Raw genomic sequence first — 25,495 nt, 5'->3', positions numbered from 1 at the left:
TTAATTCCCCTTGTAAAGATCAAAGAGATCAGACCCAGCAGAAAAAGCTAATGTTGTGACTCATCCATTTGCAGGTAAATTGTACCCATTTTTATTCGCATCATTGTTTTTATTCCTATTTTCTCATATACATTAAAAAGGATGATGTTGGTTAAAATTCAGACTAAAGAAAAACATGTTGAATTCATTGTAAACGTAAAAATCCACTATACGATCTCTTGTTAAAAGTATCTTGTTAAAATGTAAAGATGTAAAAATGTATTGTGATATTCTAAAATGTATTTTCTGTAAAGTGAAAAGAAAGCTCTTTGATATGCTTTGTTGTTAGTCTTACCAGAGAGAACTACAAAGAGATCAAAGAGATCAGACCCAGCAGAAAAAGCTAATGTTGTGACTCATCCATTTGTAGAAAATGTAATAATAAAAACCTCATCATCCAGTCCAGCGTGAATGTGGATCTTTGGTGGGACACGTACACCGCGGTTACACATATATATATATATATATATATATATATATATATATGCATATATCATGATGTTATTGTTTTTTTATGGATGCATTTTTTTATTTTTCGTTGTTTTTTTTTTTGATTGATTGATTTATTATTTATAATACAAAAATAAAACTAAATAGGATAGTTTGAACTTTGTGACAAAAAATAAATCAGTATATTTTACTTTTGAAGGTCTTAGTTTGTTTTTTAGATATTAGTTTTTCATTATTTATTTTTTTATTTTTTAGTGAATATATTTTCATATTATATTTTTAGTTTTTATTCATACTTATTTTTATAATTATTATTATGATACACATCATTATTATTATATTTTAATTTGTTTGTTTATGTTTATGTTTATTTTCTATAGTTTTATTTTATGCATATATATTTAAAAAATAACTAACTAAATAACTAAATAAATAAATTAAAAACAAATAATATATATATATATATATATATATATATATATATATATATATAAAACTTTAAATTAATTATTCAAACCTTCATTATTAGTATATTTTTTGTTTCTAATTTGTACCTTGGTGTGTTCTTTTTCACAAAATAAGAAAATGAAAAAACATTTGATTTTAAATTAATAACATTCTTCTTGTACTGTTATTTTAAGAAACCACCAACAAAAATACCACTATATCAATAACCAAAAATACTATAGATTCGATTCATTTCCGTGCGCTTTCGAAAAGCTCGTTCCTGCGCGGCCCTGGTGCGCGTCCCCGCAGCCGCGCGTCGCCATTTTGATTTGGAAAAAATATGACTGAGTTTTTCCTGCTTTCCTCCGTCAACTTAGCTCTAATTGAACACCTTCCCATCCAAACAAACGATACCGGGTTTATTGGAACCGAGCGACTGTAGTCTCGGTACCGGGTGCCGATTCTTGGAGCTCGTGTTTTAAACCACGTTTGGGTTCGAACGTCGGAGGCTAACTTGAAGCTAACTTAAAGCTAACTTTAAGCTAGCAGCCTCCTGCTTTCCTGTGTAAAAACAAATCCGGGGGGGCTCATGCGGAGAGGTTAAGGTGGCTGCGAGGGGGGAGAATAAAAGCCCCCCAGCGGAGAAAAAAGAAGCAGCACACAGAGATTTTGTACGGTAAGTTTATCGGGGGCGGATGTTACGTGATTATTGTGGGCCATAAAGTTGGGAACGGACAACTTGGACTTGTTATTTTAGTATTTATTTATTATGGGACTGGGAGGGGTTTATTCGGGGGGCTAACTGACGTTACCTTCATGTTAGCTTGCGGCTAAATCGCTGGCGGGCTAACTCCAACGTCTATAAGGAGGAACTCGAGCTAAAGCTAGCTAACTTGCTAACGTTAGCTGACCAACAAACTAACTTGGGTTCGTTTCTGATGCTCTATCAAGTACATTGAACCTGAATAGTGGCCTGAAAGGGGTTTTATTTCAATTTGTTTTGGTTCTTTATCGCTTTTGAATGCCACGCGACGATGAAGGTGAAATGCATTCTGGTAAATTGGAGTTCAGTTTATTTTTAAAATATTGTGCAGACTAACAAGCACAATCTTGTGTATGCTGTGGTGGAAGCAAAAAAATGCCCCACTTTCTGTTCTGGACATTCGTAAGCCGGCTTTTCCCAACGGTCCTGCAGCTAGGAGGATTTACGATGCTCCCTCCACACAATCGAGATTAATGCAATTATTTAACCTAATATGAATTGTACATTTGCTGTTAACCACAAAAACTATTTTTTGAATGTTAGATGATAATCAGCAGCACAGCGGCGCAGTGGTTAGTGCGTGTGCGGCGCAGTTCTGAGGTTTGGTGATCAAACCTTCCTGTGTGGAGTTTGCATGTTCTCCCCGTGCTTGTGTTGGTTTCCTCCCACATTCCAAAAACATGCATTTCAGATTTATTGGCCGGTCCAAATTCTCCCTAGGTGTGAATGAGTGGGCGAATTGTCTTTCTCTGTGTGACCTGCGACTGGCTGCCAACCAGTTCAGGGTGTCTTCTGCCCAGTGCCCGAAGATGGCTGGGATGGGCTCCAGCACCCCCACGACCCTACTGAGGATAAGCGATGCAGATAATGGATGGATGGAAATAAAAATCATGAACGACAACATATGTCACATGGCGGGGTACAGAAACCCCAGCTAAAAACACGAAACATTGAAATCGTCCCTTCATATTAATCATTAGTAACAAAACCAAGTGGGCACCGCTCTCAATTGGTATCATCAATTCAAACTCACTCTTGTTACACGTCAAATCTCATTTAAACATTTTCCATGTTAAATTACCTATTCATCTCAGGTTTATACATTATATTGTTTTTAGAGAGTAAGGAGGCTTCCCTCCTTATTAATACAATATAATGTATAAACCTGATGGAGAAATAAAATACAATTTTGGAAATGGTTAAATACTGTATATATTGTGATTCAAACAATGATAATTTCAAATGGATTATAATTGTCATACAAGATTTGATCATTTGTTTATATGATTGAAAGAACTGTCCAGAGTTATTTTTGGAACAGATTTCTTGTAAGCCTTTGGCTTCAACCAGTCATCCGCTTGTATCTTTTCAGATTATTTGTTCATTTTTTTTGACTGTCAAGTCACATTATTTGTACAGCCCTTAATCACAAGAGGTCTCAAAGGACTGCACAGGTTACAATTACACCATCCCCCGATCTTGATGTGATGTCTGTTGCAATATGATTGAAAATAAAAAAATGAATGAGAAAATATACAACATGCAATACAAAATACAACAATCGCATAAAACAGTTTTGCCACTTCATGGTTTTGCATCGTTCATTGTTTTCTCCATGCAGATTGGCTTCGCTGTCTGCCTCCCTTATTATTTGACATTACAGAAGTTGTTTGTAAAATAATTAAATGAAATTAAAAGTTTATGCAGTTGTGCTTCTATTTGTTAAACAAATGCCGGATATTTACTCTAAGTATGTATTAGATTATTTAACTGAACAAAAATTGATTTTGCTTATCACGGGTTATTTTTGAAACATTACCTGGCGTCTAATCAAAAGAATAAGAAAAAATGGAATTTGATTTACCTTTGGTGTGACGTGACTTGAGCTGGTTGAGTGGATTAGCGATTGGATGCAGTGGGGGCAAGGATGGTCATCCCCTTAAAATATTTCCTTGCTTTAATTGCCTTTATGTTTTAAATAATCGTCCCGTTTGTCAATTAGTTACCCGCATGCAATGAGGAGAGGGTAGCCATTCATGTGCCTTTCATTTTTCAAATTTTTTTGTTCTCCCTTTAGGATCACTGCAAGTTGCATGGCAGATTCGCAAAGTCTTCACGAAGCACAACAGATTCGGAATTGAATGGAGAGAGGGAAGGGTCAATAGCGTAGTGGGATTATTATGTGACGCAAACCAATTGCAGACCAGCATTTTATCACATCGACCAATAGCAGACGTTTATCTTGGAGACAGAATGGAGTTAGAATTTTCTTAGTTTTGGGTAGTGCAAAATAATTTGTTGTTGATATTGTATAGTGGGGAAAATGCCATTTAAAAACCTCTTTTTTTTCGCTTCAAAGCGAAAACATCCTATTCTACTGTACTTGATATTTGAGATTTCTGCTTTTTTTTCTAAACTTAATCCATACATATTCAAAGGACTAAGGTCACAATTGTAAGGGAAGTTATAAACGTGTAGCTACAAGAGCTTTGTTAGTATAAAGACGGCTGACGCTGCGAGTTTTTCGAATGAGGGCGATGAGTGTTCTCACACTTAGTGTTTATGTTTTATGTGGGGCTTTTTGGATACCTCACTTAGGTAGGCAGTCAAGTCATTTTTTTGAAAATACCTTAATGCCTGTCACATCTATGTTCCTGTTTGTGTTGCCGCCACGGAAGCCCCCTGCCTATTCTATTATGGATGCAAAAAGTCAAATGTCTTTCGTCCGCAGAGGTTATTATTGCACTTGTGTACTTTGTAAATGTATGCCAGATGGACACTACTCCTGCTGCTGTTACATGTGCAGGGGAGGAGAAAATGGGCAAGAAAAAAAATTAAGGAAAGCATTTGAGTCTTTCCGTTTCACCCGAGTGATGACTCCACTCTGGAGTTTGCTTGAGTCGCCTGTTTGCCTCCATAGTAACCACTCAAGGAAAACAAATGGCAATCTGCACGCTAGTACAGTGCTTAACGTTGTGTAATTACACAAGCTATTGTTATGTTTGATTGCAGCCATTTAATTCAAGTATTTGAGTTTCGGAACTCATATTGCTCAACCTAGTTTTGAAGCTGTAATCACAAGAGATAAAGGAAGATTAGTGGGGTGATAGTTATTGAGCCAATAACAGACAAATATGACTTCCCAGTTAGAAAAAAATGAAACCACAAATTCACTTGTTCTTTCAATCTGCCAACACTACTTGAAATGAAAGATTCTAAACATCTATATTTCTCATTAGAATATGATTTTCTATACAAGTAGTTGCACAACTAAGTCCTTTCTCCTCTCTGCTATTGGTATCAGTCTCCAGGAGCAGGAATTTAGCGGTTATCAGTAGAAAAAAAAGTTATTATGCATCCCTTGTTTTCATTATCCACCTCTCATTTTACTGGTACAAAACTAATTTTGCAATGTCATACATAAAAAAAAATACAAGGCCGATTTTTAATAAGATAAAACTACCACAGAGCTCAAGTGCTAGAAGCAGCGTGGCAGCAATGGTTACAAATTTAAATAATTTACAAATTGAAAATAAAATGAAGTACTTTACAATCCACTTGTCATTATTGTATAATCCCATCTCGTGTAAAACATGGTATTTTGCAGATTTTTGCTGTTTGGTAGAAGCTATTTTGGAATCTGTTAGTTGCTGACTCGCTGGTCCTGTATGATCTACCTGAGGGCAACAGTTGCAACGTCCGTCACGACACAGCAGGAAATTGCACACTTGTCGCCTTCAGACATTCAGGACCAACATTCCTTACTTGCTGCTTGGCCTCCAACTCCTTTCCTATATAAGTTCAATTAATAAACGTCAAATAACAATACTGATAGCTCCTTGGTCCAAAGAAATTGTGGTACAATGTTTAAGTTCGCATTATTTTTATATTTTTATTTTCAGGACATAACAAGCCACCCAGTGTCCCATCTCCTAAAGAGGTTCGCGTTTGCCACGGAGACCCATGCTGATAAATGCCAGGCCTCGCCACGCTTTTTGTTGTCTGCACAAACACAAATGCCAGCCTGCCTGCGGAGGAGGTCTGAGTAAAGAGATCTGCGTTTCATTCACTGGTATGTATCACGATCCTGCTTTTTGACTTCTTTGCAACGGTAAGTCGACAAAAACTGACAATAGAGATAGTCGACAAGAAATTATATTGTTGATTTTTGTCTCCAGACACATTCTTCGAACAGAGTGAGGCATCTTAACATGAATATAATCTGTGCTGAGAGTTGCTCATGTAAAATGGCGTTTCTATCTTAAGCGGAAACACCAACATAGAGAAATCGTGGCGTCAACATCAAGTGCGCATATCAAAACTTATAAAGTTTGGGAGCATTTTAGCCTGGATGCGGTGGATAAAAAGACTACTTGCAAAGTTTGCTAAGCAGATCTTGCGGATCATGGCAGTAGCTCAGTGACGCACGAACATTTAATGAGCACATTGGACAGTTGAACAAAACGGGGTTTGACTCATGAATTTTATTCGTGTATATTTCTGTAGTGCAGTGGTTAGCACATTGGTCCAATACGCGAAAGGTCCCGGTTTGACACCGTGTGGTAAAAAATGTTGCCCTGGAGATGGATGGGCGCCACCAGGCTGTACTTGCCCATGACACAATGACAGATCGTTATCAGAATTAAATGTCTGCAGTTCAAAGAACATACATATGTTGTTAAAACGTTAAAAGCGACAAGGTAGTATCACCCCTTGTTCTGGCAGAGAGCGCCATAAAACTGTATTTTGATGCACAAGGCTATTTTCGAGCCAAATCCAAATTCTATTTATAAAGCACTTTTCAGTTACCGAAATTCAACAAAAAGCGCTGTATAAAAACATTCAATCTACAATAAGATGCGGACGTTGTGCTTGGAAGTAGATACATACATATATTTGACCCCCCCCCCCCAAAAAATTCATATAATATACAACTCATTACTTTGCTATAATTATTGTATAGACATTTGGGGAAATACATATTAGAGAAATATGGAATTGCACATTCGATTATTGAAGAAAGCTAATTGGAATGTGCATAATGCTGGGTATGAAGAACGTACAAAAAACCGTATAATCCAACATGTTCAAATTTGAAGATATGGCGAAAGTTAAAGCAACAAATATTGATTAGCTGTTGCTCTACAAAGCAGACACTCATAATCTTCGGGCAATCCACAACTTCAAGGTCTAATGTTCTCGCACAACATTGAAAAGCCATTGTGCCACCCAAAAAGCGTATTTATTTATAGAACAATTTAGATGGTGACCTTCAAAATATCCTTGTTTTTATTGTTTAAAAAAAAATCATATACTTAATGGATAATGGTTTTGGATAATTATACTAAAGAAGATTAATATATCATTAGGACTTTCATTGGGTATTTTATGTTATATGAGTCACTAGCATTACTATTATAAGTCATTTCTTTGTTTTCTATTTTTGCTTTGTGGGGTAAAGTTCTGTTTTCTTGTATTGATTTTCAAATATGTCTTCCCTGATAAAAAAGAAAATTGAATAGGGGTAGGTACCGTATTTTACGCACTATAAGGCGCACCGGGTTATAGGGTGCTACAATGGGAACGTCAACAAAACAGTCAGATAGTTCAGTCAAACTTATTACCACCTTAACATTCCCAAAGCTTGCAAAGATGCAAATACATGTCGAGAACACGTGCGGATGCGGTGTCCGTACGATGTCACTCAAATGCATCGTTCCATCATTCGGAAGGTTAAAGTCTTGGGATTCAAGAAATGCCAACCATTCCTTAGTTTCTATTTTCTTTTTCGCTCGCAACTTTACTGTGCATATGACAATAAACACTTGGAATTGAGTTTAATTTAAAAATAGACACTCCATTCCATCCATTATCTGCACCGCTTATCACAGAAACATCGAGTTCAGTCTGAAACAAGATACAGGGAAAATATATAGCCAGAGTAGCTCACCGAAGTCTTTGTGTTCAATAATAATGTGCAGCCATGGTCCTCCTATATCCGTGAGTTTAGTAAATCCAGGAGAATAAAATATTTACAAATACAGAATAGTAAAAAAAATATTTTTGTATGCCGTCAACCACGTGCTATACGCATTCCTCTTTTCCGGCCAATTGCAGGCTTTGTTTTGCCGCTTCAGCCTATGCTAAACTGTAAATGATAAAAAGGATCCACCTCTTGACCTCCGAATAACTTAGGCCAATAGTGATCGATTCAACTGATGATTGACACATCTTTTTCGTCCAATTGCAGGCTTTGTTTTACAACTTAAGCCTATGCCAGCCTGTAAATGATAAAAAGGATCCGCCCCTTGACCTCCGAATAACTTTAGCCAATAGTGATCGATTCAACTGATGATTGACACATCTTTTTCGGCCAATTGCAGGCTTTGTTTTACAGTTTAAGCCTATGCCAGCCTATAAATGATAAAAAGGATACGCCCCTTGACCTCCGAATAACTTTAGCCAATAGTGATCGATTCAAATGATGATTGACACATTGGTTAGCCAATGAAACGCCGGTAAATAAATCCCAACATACACCGCGGACTACTTGGCGTTCGGGGGGAAATCTAGTCGGCGGCTGCAAGTTAGTTGGAAGACTTTGCGATTTAATATTGATCCATAAATAAGGTGCACTGTATTATAAGGCGCAAGGTCAGCTTTTGAAAAAATTAAGACTTTTAGGTGTGCCTTGTAGTGCGGAAAATACGTTACTTAAAAGTTTCGGCTTCAGCTCACACCCTTTGGGCATATTTGTTAAGTACTGAATCATTGTAATAAATAAAAAGCCACAAACAAACATCTGACTATGTACTCTCATTCCCTCCTATGTTACCCATCCTTTTTGGGGCATTTTATTAAACAAAGTATTTTACATACTTGGATGTGTATAGCATACATTTGTATGTATTTTTTGTCTATGGTGAAGCTCGTCTCATCTCATCAGCCGTACCGCTTATCCTCATTAGGGTCGCGGGGGGGCTGGAGCCCATCCCAGCCATCTCCGGGCAGTGGGCAGGGGACACCCTGAACTGGTTGCCAGCCAATCGCAGGGCACACGGGGACAGACAACTCACTCGCTCATTCACACCTAGGGACAATTTGGACCGGCCAATTCACCTGAAATGCATGTTTTTGGAACGTGGGAGGAAACCGGAGTGCCCGGAGGAAACCCACGCAAGCACGGGGAGAACATACAAACTCCACACAGGAAGTCTGGAGCTGGATTTGAACCCACGACAGGTTCCCATGACATGAACTGTGCCGCACAAGCGCTAACCACTGCGCCGCCGTGCTGCCCTATGGTTAAGCTGTTTGACAAAAACTTGGAATTTTTTTTTGTTTTGTTTTACATTACAGAATATTCTGTTGTTTTTTTCGCGTTTTTTTTTTCATATCTGTCCAAAACTTTAATATTTGAATTAAGAGAAAATTAAAATAGTGTTATTTAAAATCCGATTTATTGATAAATCCAAAAAATAATGGACACATTCATCGATTATTAAAATAATCGTTAGTTGCAGCCCGACTCTATTTTAATATAGTGTTTATTTGAGGTTTGTCTATGGATTTATGTCTCTACAAAACAAGCACATTGGTTTTAAATTGGTATTTTTTACATATCCACAGTTTGTGTCATGAAAGATGTATTTTTTGTAGATTTTATTGGTCCTCTTGGAGAAATTCTCTTCCACCGACAGTTGAACAACAGAGAATTCATTAAATTACACATATTTCTTGTGTTAATTATCATTTTCCTCATGAATAAATCAACTATATGCTTAATTTAAGACGATAAGTATTTATCCGATTATTCGACTATTCACTTCGATAGAGGGTGACTGACTAGTAAACTAATAAAATAGTCATTTGATGCAACCCTAGTGCCCATGTATTAGTCAAATATTTTTGTAGACTTCCAGTCAGTCGGCGGTGACAAACAGGTGGACAACATTAATACACCTCTTGATCAAACAACATAAATATTGACACAGTCACGTCAAACTTTCCTTGAGCGAGACACTGAAGCCTGATTAGCTCATTATCAAAAGAGAATGGATAGGAATTGGTCCAAAGCACTTTGGGGGACCTCATGGTAAAGAATATTTCAGTCTGTTTCACATTTGTCCCTTTGTGGATTTCCAGGGCTGTGCCCCCCACCCCGGTGGCCGCCATGTTCTGGAAGTTCGACCTGCACACCAGCTCCCACATCGACCAGCTACTGGACCGGGAGGACGTAACGCTGCGCGAGCTGATGGAGGAGGACGACGTGCTGCAGGAGTGCAAGGCCCAGAACCGCCGTCTGCTGCTCTTCCTCTCGCAGGACCACTGCATGCAGGAGCTGGTGGGCCTCATCACCACCGAGCCCCCCGCTGACCTTGAGGAGAGGAGCCGCTTCAAGTGAGTGACGGGCATCGTTCACCAAGATAGCTTTGTTATTTCGTAGCATGTTAAGACATAAATTATGACTTAAGTGAGATATTTGCCAAGAGCCATTTATAGAGTTCCTCTTTCCTTTTTTCCTTTCTCTTTTCTTTCTCTTTCTTAATTATCTCCTTTGTCTCTTTACTGTGTTTCTCTTTAGCTACCCTTTTCTTTGTTTCTTTCTCTGTGTGTTTGTCTTCCTTTTTCTGTCTATCTTTCTCATTCTTTGCCTTTTTGTCTCTATCTTTATCTTCATCATTCTCCTTCAGTTTGACTTCTCTTGTCCTCATTTTTCCCTCGTATCCTTTATTTCTGACTTTCTTTCTTGTTCTTTCATTCTTTCCTCATTTCCTTCTATCCTTCCTCCTTTTATTCTTTTATTCATTCATTTATTCACCCCTTTTTCCTTCCTCTTTTCCTTCTATATTTCCTCCTTTAATCATTTTCTTTTCCCCTCCTATCCTTTCTTAATTTCTATTTTTATTTCCTCCTATCATCCTTTCTTTCCTCCTTTCCTTCTTCTCCAGTCATATTTATTGAAAAATAGCTCACCTTCACTGCTTCATTCTGATTTTCTAGAATATGCGATTTCAAACTAGTATGAGAAATCCTTGAAATGAACATTGTCTTTGAATACATGACAAATTATTTTGAATCAGAAGCACTGAGCTCCTGAAAATAAATTAACACAAAATTCAAAGGAGCTGGTTCTTATAATTGTCTTCTTCCACATAGGCTCCCCAACATTGCCTGCGAGCTCTTGACCTCCGATGTGTCCATCATCAACGACAAGCTCGGCGGAGAAGAATCTCTTCTGGAGATTCTGTACCACTTCCTGGAGCAGGACCCGCCCCTCAACCCACTGCTCGCCAGCTTCTTCAGTAAAACCATCGGCAATCTCATCGCCAGAAAAACTGGAGAGGTAGCCATGCAATTAGAAATACTGAGAGCGCTCACATTTCCACGTTTGTCGGCCAAGCTAGCTGCTAATGTTAGCCCCCAGCTCCGACAAACTCCAGCTATTCACATTTGGCGCTTGTCATCAGTTTACTTCTCTAGCCCCTCATGTTTACCACATGTCGGTCGTTATCCTGCCCCTCAGGTGATTGCTTTCCTCAAGAAAAAGGAAGGCTTCATCGGGTTGGTGCTGAAACACATTGACGCATCTGCCATGATGGACTTGCTGCTTCGCCTCATCAGTTGTGTGGAGCCTGCCCCTTTAAGGCAGGAAGTCCTTCATGTAAGTGCTTGATTTTCTTTGAGTTTAAAAAAAAGCTGGTTATAGGTAGTCATTAATGACTCAAACATTTTTTTATGATTCTCAAGTGGTTGAATCAAGAAAATCTGGTTCAAAGACTTATAGAGCTCATCCATACTGGGAAAGACGAGGAGGTAAGTGTCTTGTCTTCTCTTTCCCTCTTCAAGGATAGAAGCAAAGTACCTCCGCCCTGTTTTATCGCTTGTCTCATTCTCCTTCCTAACGACTGCGTTCTCGGCCAATTGACAGAGACAATCAAACGCGTCCCAAACACTTTGTGACATAATTCGCCTTAGCCGAGACCAGGCCAATCAGATGCAAGAGAACATGGATGGTGACCCACTATTGGCTGTGCTAGAGTCGTGAGTGCCTGAAAATCCAGATGAATAAAAATTATTTGTATATCTATTTACATTTTTTTCTTCCCAAAGACAAGAAACTGTAGCTGGACTCCTCAAAAATATGTTTGAGGGAGAGAGGAACGAGGCCTCAATTGTTAACGGGACTCAAGTGCTACTTACCTTACTGGAGACCAGGAGGTCTGGGTGAGTCGTGTGGGAATGCAACCAGATTCGTTCTGTTATTTTATTTATTTTTTAATTGTGTTACTATAGGTATCAAGCAGGGGTGCACTATAACTATTTTGCTGCAGATACAGATAATCGACAAAATCTTGCCTCAAGAGACTGATACCGCCAACTGAAAAAAGACAACAAAATAAAAAACATTTTATAAAGAAAACTCAACTCAACATATTGTCTAAAGTTCAGAAAGCTGTATAGTCACAACATCTGGATCTTGGCTTAGATCTCCAGAGCCGCGCACACATTAGAAATCGGTAGAGAGGAGACACAATCAAATTGTGCTACTACTTTTATAGAAAACCAAAACCTTTTATAATGAACATAAAACTTTTCCAACAAGTTGTGTCGGTTGATTATTATAGCGAAGTGACTAATTATCTGCTTTTTTTTTTTCTATCAGGCCAATGACAGTGATGTGACTTTTGTCTCCCGCATGATGTTCTTTTTCCAGGTTGGAAGGGCTGATGGATCTGTATTCTCAGGGTTATGAAAGGTCTTACACTGTCAACAGCAGTATTTTAAATGCCATTGAGCCCCACCTAAAGGATTTCCAGCAGCTCCTTCTGGATCCCCCAAAGGTAAAGTCAACACTACTTAAAAGTATAAAATGTAGTTTAAAGAAAATGCAACATTGTTGAACCTTTAAAGGTGAGGTGTTCATAGTGTAGCATAAAAATGGTGAAAGAAGTGGCCTGCTTCAAGTGCAATCCAAGCTCTAACCCAAACCACAAGAAAGCATTTATTTGAGCGCGGCTAAGAAATGCACATACTTGCACACGGATAACACAGGCTAAAAAAATGACACGAGCCAGAGGTGGCAGTCATGAGTAAAAGGTTACATATTCAATCCAGCTCCTTTAAGTGAAACATGCATTGTAATAGTACATTTGGGGGAAAATTGAATCAAATCCAAATAGCTTTGTTTTGTACTTTTCAGACACTGGAATGCAACTCAAGAGTACTGCATAAAAACATTCTATGTACGATAATTAAAACCCCACTAACATAACAGAACAGACGTAAACACAAAATAGGGGAGTTCATTAGAGTTTAATATTATTTTTTCATTGGTCATCATGTTTTTGCTTCTCCCTTGGAAAGCACAGCCAATAAAGCCAGTCCAACTTTTCTTCCTTCTGCAGAAAGGTGCAATACTGACCACCGTTGGCGTTCTGGATCAGCCCCTGGGGAACGCCCGCCTTCATGTGGCCCGCCTGGTGGCGGCCCTCCTGCAGACCACATCCCCAAACATCTGCCAGGAGCTCTGCAACCTTGGCACCATGGACCTCCTCCTGGTAGGCCCGAACACCACCCAGACTGGAGACAGGCTTTTCTAAATCTTTTGGGTTTTTTTTTCCCTCGTGCAGGATCTGTTCTTCAAATACTCGTGGAATAACTTTTTGCACTTCCAAGTGGAGCTCTGTGTGGCAGCCATCTTAAACCACTTGTCCTCAGATGAGCGGCCAAACCCGGGTCTTCAGAACCACAACGGGCAGCAGGTGGCACCAGCCAATGAAACCAACGTTGAGGCGGCGGAATCGGGCGGTAGCCCTGACCTGGCGGAATCCTCCCCCCACAATACACTCGTGGCACATGTGAGTGCTTGCATGTGGTAAAGCTGGTGTTGGGATGCAAACTGGCAAAGATTGAAAAAAATAAAACATTAGACTTTCGGTATATGGCTTATTCAAGTCGAGTCATGTTTATTTGTATAGCCCTTAATCACAAAGAGTCTCAAAGGGCTGCACAGACCACAGATTATTGAAAAATACTGACTTTTATTACACCATCCCTTGATCTAAAACCTATATGGGGGCAAGGAAAAACTCAAAAACATCAACATGATTAAAATGAAGAAACCTTGAGAAGGGACCGCACGTGAGTGTAATCCCCATTCCAGGATGACCAGGCTGCAAGGGATGTTGCAACACTTTCGCTTCACTTGGAAGGTTTTTGGGGGTTGTCTTGGATGAAATCTTCTGCACTATATCACATAGACAACAAATTAAAACTTTGTGGTGTCGGTGTTAACTTGAACCTGAAATGTCTGTCTTCTATTGGTTTGCGTCAAGCCATCATGAAAGTGAGGATATGCTATTAGCTGAACCTTTGCCGATAATGCTTCCTTTATATCCCTCATCGTTTAGTTTCAATATGAATAAATATGGACGAAGAAAAATGTCAAATATCGTAGATACAGACGGTGCTTCTTTTTACGAGCACTCATGCTTAACTCAATGCTTAAAGGGAATTGGCAGTCAAGTCAAGTAATTTTTATTTGTATAGCCCTTAATCACAAAGAGTCTCAAAGGGCTTCACAGGTTTTTACAGACTTTTTTTCAGACTATTATTACACCGTCCCCTGATCTGGAACCAACATGAGGGCAAGGAAAAACTCAAAAAACCTCAACATGAGGAAAATGAAGAAACCTTGAGAAGGGAACGCACATGTGGTATCCCCCTTCCAGGATTTCCAGACAGCAAAGGATGTTGTAATCACAAATAATACTGAGATATTGTCCACGTAAAGTATAGGTTATTCATATGCTGTAGCGTAGAAGTGAGTCTTAGCTTAGATTTAAACATTTCCACTGAGGTTGCAGATCGGATCTCAGGAGGAAGAGCATTCGCGTTTAATACACTCACATTTTTTGATGTGTTTTGTTGTTTTGTTTCAACATATGATCTCACTTCACAAGATAGAATTTTTTTAGCAATGCATTTTGAGACTTTGAGTGATGCTAAAGGGAGAAGTAAAAACAATAATCCTCGCTGTACAGCGTTCCCCACATCAGTACGGCTTCATGTCATATCCTGGGGCTCTATTGTATTTATGTATTTTATAACCCATTGCTCGCAAGCTTGCGCCCATGGTAATTATCATATTATCAATATGATGCGATATTTCATTTAAATATTCTCTTTCCTTTTCTTTTTTTTTTAATAAAATGTGCAGCTTTTCCAGAAGTGTCGATTGGTACAAAAGATCCTGGACGCTTGGGAGGAGAACGATAGAATACAGTAAGTGTGTTTTCACTGTCAAACTTGGTTTTGTTTCATCAATTCTTCAGTTGAGAAAATGTCTTTGCACAGGGCCGAGGGTGGCACAAGGAGAGGCAACATGGGTCACCTGACCAGAATATCCAACATGGTGGTCCAGAACCTGGAAAAGGGGCCAGTCCAGGCCCAGATTGCCGGCCTCATCAAAGGTAAACCGGGAATATTTCATACAAGAGCTCAGCGGCTAAATTAAGTTAAATGCCTTGCAGAATTGCCTGAAGATTGCAGAGGACGCTGGGAAAGCTTTGTGGATGAGACTCTGAGGGAAACAAACAGGAGGAACACAGTCGAGCTGGTAAGAAATCAAAAGAGACCAGAAGGAGTCTCGTCCACACTGAAATTTAAAAGAAATACTAGAGTTTAAATCAACAAAAGAAGTCAAGTCATGTTTATTTGTATAGCCCTTAATCACAAGAAGTCTCGAAGAGCTGAACAGACTATAGATTACTTTTAATAATACAATAACAAAATGGAAAAGGAGAGCAATGAGAAGGTAAAATTATTACCTACCGAGGATGTAAATGCTCACTAAACCCCCAAATATAAGCCAAAACGAGAAGATCTTGATCAATATTTGAATCTTCTCCGGGAGGCAGATCTTCTTTATCAATTTGTGATGAGTCCTCATAGTGTATTGAGAAAAATAAAACATCATCTTTCACATGGCAGACAAAAGATAGTCTGCTTCCGTTCACATGTTTGCTTAAAAATGACATCAACGGGGCTCTTTGGTGGCTTAGCCTTGTCATTGCATTTCTTCTTTCGTGATTAACAACAGCTGGCATTGGTTTGTATGACATTGTCTTATGAAGCATCATTGCCCCCTACAGGACAGCTGCATGCTACACCTAAACAGTGCACCATGAATTCTGTATTAGTGCAATGATTATGTATATGGACAAATATTCTGTGGTATGCCTAAAACAAAGGTAGCACTCCACAGTGGTAAATTGGAATGGGAAAAACTTCCTGCAACTGAAAATGTAAAACGCATATTACCACTGAAAGATAACAGTGAAATGTAAAGTTAAACATCACTGAGAAGTAAAAATAATCAAACTAAATAAAGATGATGAATTAAAAGCTAGATCAGACACACAAGACGACCCAAGACCATTAAGACATTTAAAAATGAGTAAAAGCACCTTAAATCTATCCTGAAACAAAGGCCCAGCCAATGCAGTCATTTTAAAATTCTGCACACTTGCTGCTGAATTTTGCAATTGCTGCACGCTTGTGCTATTTTTGGGGAATCCAGAGATCAGGGAATATCACCCAAAAGAGCATGCAAATGATAATTTGCTAACTGAATCACTGCTTCTTTTCTTCCAGGTGAGCACGCATAACATCCACTCGTCCAGCGAGGACGACGACATGGAGAGCCCCTTCCCCAACGACCTTTCCCTCCAACAGGTAAGCTGGGGAAAAAAATCTGGGGAAGAAAATTCAGCGGTGTCACCTAAAAGGTGTTCCTCCCCCTCCTGACCTTCCCAGGCTTTCTCTGACTATCAGATCCAGCAGATGACGGCCAACTTCGTGGATCAGTTCGGCTTCAACGACGAGGAGTTCAGCGAGCACGACGAGAATATTAAGTGAGTTACGGATTGGGGTTGCCCTCTTTTTGCGTTGTAACTTTTTTCTCATTTTTTTCCCCCTCAGCGCCACGTTTGACCGAATCGCAGAAATCAACTTCAATTTAGATTCGGATGATAACAGTGTAAGTATTGCTTATGTTTAGTAAACTTTAAGTTGTCACACATTCCAATTAAAGAGTTTGGAAAGGGACAAAACTGTGCTAAATTATGCTTTCAACCATTGAATTGGAAAATAACTTTTTTTTTTAAAGTCTGCCTTTAAAGTTTAGTGAAGTTGTGTTTTTTTCTATCCATGCTCAGTGTTTTCCAAAATGTTCTGTGAAACCACGTTAGGTGGACAGTCTAGTGGTGTCCGAGTGCATGCTTTCCCGAAAGAAAATGTTGTACATTTTAGAATCAAGTGCATCTATCAGGTGCATTTTTAGAGCGAAATCAAGAAGCCGGAGCTATAAATGCATGCCTTTGTAAACAATTGAATCAAAAATACACTAGTTATGAAAAGCAATGGCACCACAACAAACAAGTCACACCCCTTTATACATGGTAAAAGATACAGGAGTTCAAATAAATGCAAAGAAAAACTGTTTGTTATCTAATAGTAAGTAACACTAGTGTGCCAATGCTGTACTTTTTTTATTATTAAATATCAGCACAGCTGCTTTTGTATTTCCTCTGACAGAATGTCTGTTCTTCACTGGTTCATAGGAGGTTATTGTAATGGGTAACATATGAGCTACAGTTTGGGCCCATGTCCACTAAAGCGTTTTCCTGCTCTGAGCATTTTTTTTCTAATTGCTTGCGATGGCAGCGCCGCATTTTGATGTCCTGTTGAAAAAGCCGACAGTGCAACAAGGCACTGTGTAGGTTTTCTGAGATTAATGCTCTGCGCTGAACCTTTTTTTCCTGGTTGCTGAGGGTTTAAAACTGTCGCTCGTCATTGTCACATTTTAACCAGCCGTCTAATAATGCAGGCGGGACAGGACAAGTGCCGCAAAAACTGAGTCAGTAAGAGTCCGCGCTTTCTCACTGATTGAGTGGCTCACTGACAGGCATGCGTACCACAAATATACACCATGGCATTTGCGATCATTTATATAATGACAAATCTAAAAGTTATTTTGATTTATAATGTTATTTTTAATAATATACGTTCATAAGACTATGGTGGCACATATTAAACCCTGGCGTCCCGCCAGAATCTTTTTATGGTATGGCAAGCCTGGCATGCCAATTTAAGACTTTTGGAACCGGACAGAATAGTGTAATTTTGAAAAGTTAATTGGCGAGTTAAAGATGACCTTTGAAGTTATCTTTTCACCCAGGCAAACGCAGCAGCTTTCGAAGCTTGTTGTAAAGAGAGGATACATCAGTTTGATGATGCTGATGAGGAAGAAGACATTTGGGAGGAGAAGGAAATCAACTATGCAACACAAGCCAAATCCAGAAGAAGGTAAATTTGTGGGGGGGGGGCGCTGTATAGTGTAAATACCCTTGATAATTTTTTTTTTACCAGGTTTGCCACCTTCACGTCTGAAGGAAGTTCCCGGAGCAGCTTAGAAAACGGAGGACAGGAGCAAGACTGTGGCTCGGAATCGGACGAGGAGGAGGACTTTGACCAGAACACAGCGGCTTCAGGTTGAGTTGCCACAAAAGCAAATAATGGACTTGTTGTGGAAATTTTCCTTTTAGTATCCCAAATAGCAAAGTGTTTTTACCGTCCAGGTCCTGGCTGGACAGCAAATTTCAGGGATTCCGACGGGGTCACGGCATCCCAAACTCCGTCGGGGTGGGATGCGCTTCCTGCAGGGGAGAACGAGAACCAGGAAACGGGCTGGGCCAATTTCACAGCGTTCCAACCATTCTCCAGGTAAGCACTCTTTATTTGGTAAATTTGAAGACACAGTTTGTTACATGGTGACCTCTAGCGGTGTACTAATACTTACTTATTTCAATAAAACGCATTGATTCAACTTGTTGGCAAAAACACATTCAGTATCTTTTTTCCCCAACTGTTTTCTTCTCTAGCCGCCCATGTGGCTATGGCTCACCACTAGCTACTATCATTATCTTCTTCTGGTTTATCCTACGGTGACACTTGCTGCCCGCGACTTCAGCAATTGAACAATGCGCATATAAAATGGAACAGCAGAGACATTGCAGAGTTGTCTCTTAATGGCACAGCATATTTAAGAGCATAAAAATTGTGCTCAGTAGGCAAAAAAAATGTTAAATGTTAAAATGTTAAATCGTACTTATTGAAATATTTTAGCAAAAAAACTTTTATAAAATTCGAAAAATTAGTTTTATAGGTTTGAACAGGGAAATTATGTTTTGAAAAGATGATAAAGATAAAGCAATTTCATAAAGGACTACTGTAAATTCCGGACTATAAGGCGCACCTGATTATAAGCTCTGCCATCCCACCCTCCCAAGCAGCATTCTTCCAGTCCTCTGTGTGGGTCCGCTAACACACTACCATACTGAAACAGTCCAAAATCCATAGCTGGCGGGATGAAAGGCAAATGATACCGGTGGTTATCATTTGATGCAGACCTACAAAGTCCGGGTACCTGTTGAAAGTAATGCAAGAAAAAAAAGTGTATATTTCCAAAGGTAAGGGTGGGAAAAATATATATCCACCTTTGTCTGCCGAGTCCACAAACACTCACCTTTACCGGTCCCCACTTCCCATAATCCCCCCGTCAGTTACGCCCCTTTTTAATTGGTCAGTGCAAGACTTATCAAAATAAGTGTCCAAAATAAATACATTACAAAAATATACAGTTGCAAATACATATACATGGTTACACATATTTACAAAGAAAGACAGTACACCAAGAGAGTTTTCAAAGCTTTAATAATAATAATAATATAACTTTCATCCCAAACCGTGCCTGTGAAAGGTACCACCACGCTACTCCCAACACGCTCGCAGCGCTCTAAGCGTAGCTGTTAAAAATAGCCGTACCGCAATTATGAAATTCATGGTAAACCGTCCTCGTTTTTCTCCTCATATCTGTCGCCATCAAAGGTGTCTTCCTCATATTTGAAACGGACCTCTGTCCTCTATCATATGGACCATTCGATCATAGACTAAGAGGATGCAGTCTACCTCGGCGCACAATGCCACCGGTCTAAATTTTACTTTTTGTACTCGAGTGCCGCTGGTGGTCGTTAGAAAAATTACATAAATTGTCCGGTTCGCTGAATAAGCCGCAGGGGTGAACATTTGGGGAAAAAGTAGCGGCTTATAGTCCGGAATTTACGGTATTTTTTTTTATTTTTTTTTCAAGAAATTTTTTGCTTAGAAATATTCAGCAATCTTCAACCTTTTTTTTCCCCTCACTGTTTCCATCCATCTGGCTGCAGGCTATGGATGTCAACTATTAGTAAATAAAGCTTACTCCTGCAATCTTTTACTGTCCTTTTTAGTAGCATCTACAGTCAGCCACTACTACCCGCTCTGACCAACTCCAGCTATTGGCTCTTTTCAGCTGCTCCGTGTATATCCAGCTTGCTTGGTCTTTTAATGTCGCTGGTGGGGATTCACAACAGCTTTCATGTGGTGTCGGTGGCTGAAATCATGCAGGACAATTTGGAAGTAGACTTGAGAATTTTATCCTTCTGCCTTCTGTAGTGTGTCTTCTTCCAATGTGTAAACTCCATTCTAGGCTACAATCACCTCTAGTGGTCAAATACTAAACAACTGTCACTTGCAATGTTATTGTTTTGGGACAGGTTTTTCTTCCATTTCTTTCTGTATGCCAAAATGTCCCTGTGGATGCACTATTCAATCTGAATTCTTAATTCCTTCTCTCAGCACAGAGACTGAGCCCAGGTGCAGCTCCCCCGCCGACGCCGGCGGTAGCGACGCCGACAAACAAGCCAAACCAAACCACGAAAAAGATGGTGAGTTCAGCCCTTTCGGCTAAATTTCACCGTTAGGCTACACCGGCTCAAATGTCTTTGCCCGCATCTGAGTAGACGTCATCGCCGTGCCCTGCTCGGCTCTTTCGGGGGACATGGCGCGGACTCCGGAAGCCGCCTCCCCGGGAGGGATGGACAGCGAGGACGTGTCCGCCGCCACCCCCACACCAGCAGACAGCAAGACAGACGACCTCTCAAGGTTAAGATAAGATAAATATAAACCCGACTGGTGCTGCAAATTACGGGGTGCTCCTCCGCAACTTGAGTTTAAATACAAGTTTGGATGTTGACGGACAGACTTGACTTTGTGAAGAAACTCCAATTTATGCCTCTTGTTTGCAGCGAGGACGCTCGCGTGTCCCTGGAGAAACTTTCTCTGTCGGATCCTTTGGAAACCTCAGAGCAGCAGCAGCAGCAGCAACCTCCTGAGCAATCGCTCGTTGTCACGCAGACAGACAGAAAGTAAGTTCAATATTCCAAATGACACACATCACATAATCCGAAATGGATTTTCTTCCGGCTTTTGACACAAAAAATGTTCTTAAATGTTAGTCTGATAAATGTAATGATGCACAATATATTGGAATAAAATAAAATAGATGAGAGCGGATAAAAGAATGGCATGCCCTTTATCCCTTATTTCATCTTTTATTCTTTTGCCGACCTTAATGTAGAAAAATTCTCCCTCCAGTGACCATCTTGTGACATGTCTGAAAGATGACTTGTCTATTTTAAACTTCTTTTTAAAATGGCAAAAAAATTCCCTACAGAAATGATAAAACATCTATATAAAAATGACAGCAAGGAAAAAATGTGAGTAAACCTTCTTGAATGTTTTTCCGCAAACGCCCACTTTTTAAAATTTATAACATTTTTTAAATTTACTATTGATTGTTAAATACTGTAAATATGTCTGGAAGAGGAACATATTTTTATTTCAAATAGTCCAAACTACTTTATAATAGAAATATATGAAAAAGTAAATAAGAATAACAATTTAAAAAATGTGAAAAAAATGAAAGGATAAAAGTTATAAGAGCATTGAAATAATACTAGTATATCTCAATATCTTACATATATTCTAAAAAAAAAAGGAATATCGTTAATTCCAAACTACTGCCCGCTACTTTTTTCCTACACTATAAAGCCTGGGCTTTTATATACGGTGCGGCGCCGCTGTTCTCCCCAGCGGCGGTCCCTGTCAGGGCCCATGTCGACGGGGGTGGCATCTCCCCCTGGCGGTTTGCCTTGCCTCTGAAGACAAAATTGAGTTTGCATTCTTGAATTTACGACTAAATTCTAGTCCAGAATTTACGGTAGGCTAAATATAACCCCCCCCCCCCCCCCCTTTTTTTTTTTTTTTTTTTTTTTAAATCAATGGCATGAGTTGATAAAATTGTTTAATCCCGTGGGTTGGTACATTAATTTAATATGTAGAAATATAAGTACAGAACATATAATTTAAAAAAATAATAATAAAAATGCCCGTTACATTTTTAAAAGCCATCTTTGGGGTATTTTTGTTGGACACATTTATTATTAGTTTTCTTATTACAATTCGATATATTCTTTTGATTACAAAATATGTATGTTGTGAACCTAATAAGATTCATTTAATAACATTTTTCGGAGAAATTCCTGACACAAGTCCTGTTAAATACAAAAATGAGCATAATGTGATGTCATCCCCATCCCGCCCTTTGCACCCCAGAGAGGAGACGCCAGCGCCCCAAGAAGTGACTGCCAACGGGCCCGTGTGAGAACATCCCCCAGGCCCCTGCATTGGGGAACCCCAACATCCGACTGTCATTTTTTTCTCCAAAATAAAGCCCACTTTTATTGACTCACTTTGCCATGCTAGCGGACCTGGACACTGCCAATCTACACCAGAGGCGACGGAACCTGTACAAAAAGTCATCTATATATGTAGAAATATATATATATATATTATATATATATATCTTTAAAAAGGTGGACACAAAGCCCCGCCCGCTTCCCCCCAACGTTGCGCAAGAATACATGCGATTTTAATGTAGCAGCGATCTTTGAGGGGTCTGATGTCTTTTTTTTTCCCTAATGTCCATAACGATTTCTCTCCTTTACCAGTTAAACCTTTTTTTTTTTTTTTTTTTTTTTTTGAATACGTCACAATAAGCCTGTAATTTCTTTTGTTGTTGTTGACAAAGCACTTGTTCAGCCATTTCTTGTCTGTTCTGGCACAATATCAGTGTTTCAGCTTCAAATTTGACAGGTCGTATGTTTCCACGCTGTTCTTTTAGGTTTATATTTCATTCTTATTTGGGGTTTGACTGCTATGAGAAGAACCTCGAGTGGGTTTGTGTCATTGAGGCTAAGGAGGGTAAACGACTCACAGCTGTAACAGTATAACCATCTTTAGCTCACGTCCATTCAGTAGTCATTTTTTTAAAATTCTAATTTCAAATTAATTAGTTTTGCAACAATTCAGCAGGTTTATATCATTGAGGCTGAGGAGGGTAAACTTTACACTTCTGAGTTTTACCGTCTTAAGTTCTCGTGCAATAATGTCCCGCCCCTTAAATTCAGTAGGAATTAAATCATGTTGGCTTGGCTTCAATTGAGCAGGTTTTTCACTGAGATTAAGAAGGGTAAACGACTCAGCTGTTATAATATTAACGTTTTAAGCTCAAGTGCAATAACATCCATTAGTCCTTTTTTAAGTTACATTCAAAAGGAATTTAATCAATCAATTGAGCAGGTTTATCTCGCTGACACTAGGGGAGGGTACTCTATTCAGAGCTGTGATCGTTTTACAGTCTTTAGCTCATGCACAATAATGTCAAGCTGTCCTTTTCTTAATGATCAAAAACTAAATCAAGTTAGTATTGTTTCAATTGAGCGAGTATTTGTCACTGAGGCTAAAGAGGGCTAAACGACTCGGCTGTAATAAATTTTACCTCCTTCAGCCCACATGTAATAATGTCAAATAGCCCCTTTTTCTTTCCAATTTAAATTCCAGAGAAGTCAAGTTTGTTTTACTTTTGAATGAGCAAGTTTGTGTCGCTAAGGCTAAAGAGGGTAAACGGCTCAGCTGTTTTTTTTACCTGCTTTAGCTCAAGTGCAGTATTGTCAATTACTCCCCTTTTCTTTTCAGTTTATATTCCAGACAAATCAAGGTTTGTGTCACTGAGCCTAAAAAGGGTAAACAACTCAGCTGTTTATAGTATTTAGCTCATGTGCAATAACATCTTTTTTTAAACCAAGAAAAATCAATCAGGTTTTTTTTTTTTTTTGTTTTTTTTTTAATTGGTGCATGTGGAAACGACCTCGCTATCAAGCTCAGACCTTCTGATTGTATCGGTTAACCTCAATTCTCTTCTTTTTTTTTTTAATCGTGCAAATGTTATCTACCTAATATGCTAATCAACATTTCGACACCACACGTAGCGGAGATTTTTCTACAAAAGCACACAGGAATCTGGAAGGAGTGACGCTGTTGGTTTTTTTTCTAATACTTTTGTTTTATCTCAAGCTGCAGGATGGAAGAAATAAAAAAGGAGGGCAGGTGTTGGGTTCAAGCAGAGCCTCGTGGTGTACTTATGGAAAAAAAATTCACGACAGTGATTAGGTTCTATGATTCATTGTTCCAACCAATTAAAAAGTGCTTGAACACGTTAATACCAAAGTGTTGTCTGTGTCTGTTATTTGTTTACGATATGTATTAAGCACATAGGAATGAGTGGAGAGGTGTTGTAAAAGGATAGCGGGATGATTAGACGCGTTCTAAAGGATAGGGCAGGGCACCTGTATGATACGGCAGGGGTAAACCAGTGAAAGCCGTCGGGCCCTGCTGTTGAACAGAAGAGTGTGTTGTGTCACCCTGACCCGAGTGACATGGACACTTTCTTGTGTCCCAATTCATCTAGAGGGATGAAAGCATGACCAACTTGGGTGCCGAGGTGCTTAACTTGTTTGGGTGTGATGGCAATTGGGTTGGTCATGGTCCAAAAAAAATTGTGTGTGTTTATTGCTACTTTGTCTTGCTGTCGGTCACCCCTTTCGATGGATATGACCAGGGTAGATAAATATAGATTAAGCACACAAATATATGTAGATGGTATCACTGCATTCAAAAATAAGAAGCATTTTCAGTAAAGTCTGGACATGGATTAAAAAGAAATCCGGAAATCGGTCTCACCAACTTAATTTCCCAGAACCCTATTCTCCTTTTTAACTTGCTTATCAATGGTTATAATATGATTTGTATTTTAAAATGTACATACTAAACAGGCAACTAGGAACACGTAAAGACCAATCTGTGTCCTTTAAACTTGGAATTCAAAACAATCAGCAACCTGGAAATCTCAATTTAAAAATGTGCGAGTTGATGACGTCAGTACGAAAGACAGAAGAGAGGTGACATCAACTTTCTTTTTATTTCGTTGGAATTATTTTAAAATCTGTACTCCACATGAAATTTAACAAAACATTTGGAGACCATTCCTGTCTTTCAAACTTGACAAAACATTGATAGTTCCGTGAGGTCTCAGGTCACTATTAGAGGTTACATACCATTGTACTCATATGGTAGGTAGTTCTTTTCCCTTTTTCAGAAAAAGACAGATACAATTAAAATGTAGTTAAGAAATATTACACTGGAAGATGTTTTTATCATTTAATGTGTTATTTTTTCTTTGTTTCTCTTCTCTTTTTCATATTCACACCATTTTCTATATTTGTATTTACTTTGTGTGTGTGATTTGAAGCTCAGATGAATTGGTTTGGGATTAGGTTTGTTTTTTCCAAAACAAAAAAAAAGTGGATAAGAAAGTATCACATCAAATCCTAAGTGCCTCCAACTTTTATTTTTAAAGAATTAAATATCGTAGAGTGGTGGGTTGAATTTACAGGAAACACACAAACCGACAAAAATTAAAATTCAATTTTGTACCCTTTGGTTTAGGCTTCT

General features: G+C 38.9%; 1 protein-coding gene across 1 annotated transcript; it reads left to right on the top strand.

The window, feature by feature from the left end:
- The first annotated feature begins 1,218 nt into the window (after positions 1 to 1,218).
- ppp6r2a (protein phosphatase 6, regulatory subunit 2a) lies at positions 1,219 to 24,211 on the top strand. Its single transcript, XM_088347605.1, has 24 exons — positions 1,219 to 1,612; positions 5,602 to 5,771; positions 9,845 to 10,099; positions 10,859 to 11,045; positions 11,226 to 11,363; positions 11,450 to 11,515; positions 11,631 to 11,743; positions 11,813 to 11,926; positions 12,417 to 12,543; positions 13,108 to 13,260; positions 13,333 to 13,560; positions 14,922 to 14,986; positions 15,059 to 15,174; positions 15,235 to 15,320; positions 16,358 to 16,438; positions 16,520 to 16,617; positions 16,685 to 16,742; positions 17,943 to 18,070; positions 18,134 to 18,255; positions 18,343 to 18,487; positions 20,441 to 20,529; positions 20,605 to 20,746; positions 20,890 to 21,009; positions 22,259 to 24,211. The coding sequence occupies exons 3-24, from the start codon at positions 9,873 to 9,875 to the stop codon at positions 22,305 to 22,307; spliced, it is 2,652 nt and encodes an 883-aa protein (XP_088203731.1). The 5' UTR covers positions 1,219 to 1,612; positions 5,602 to 5,771; positions 9,845 to 9,872; the 3' UTR covers positions 22,308 to 24,211.
- Positions 24,212 to 25,495: the final 1,284 nt, after the last annotated feature.

The sequence above is a fragment of the Urocampus carinirostris genome, chromosome 11 (genome assembly GCF_059441175.1).
Source record: "Urocampus carinirostris isolate Australia breed hairy pipefish chromosome 11, RoL_Ucar_1.0, whole genome shotgun sequence".
NCBI lineage: Eukaryota > Metazoa > Chordata > Actinopteri > Syngnathiformes > Syngnathidae > Urocampus > Urocampus carinirostris.
This window is presented reverse-complemented; position numbering and strand designations above follow the sequence as displayed.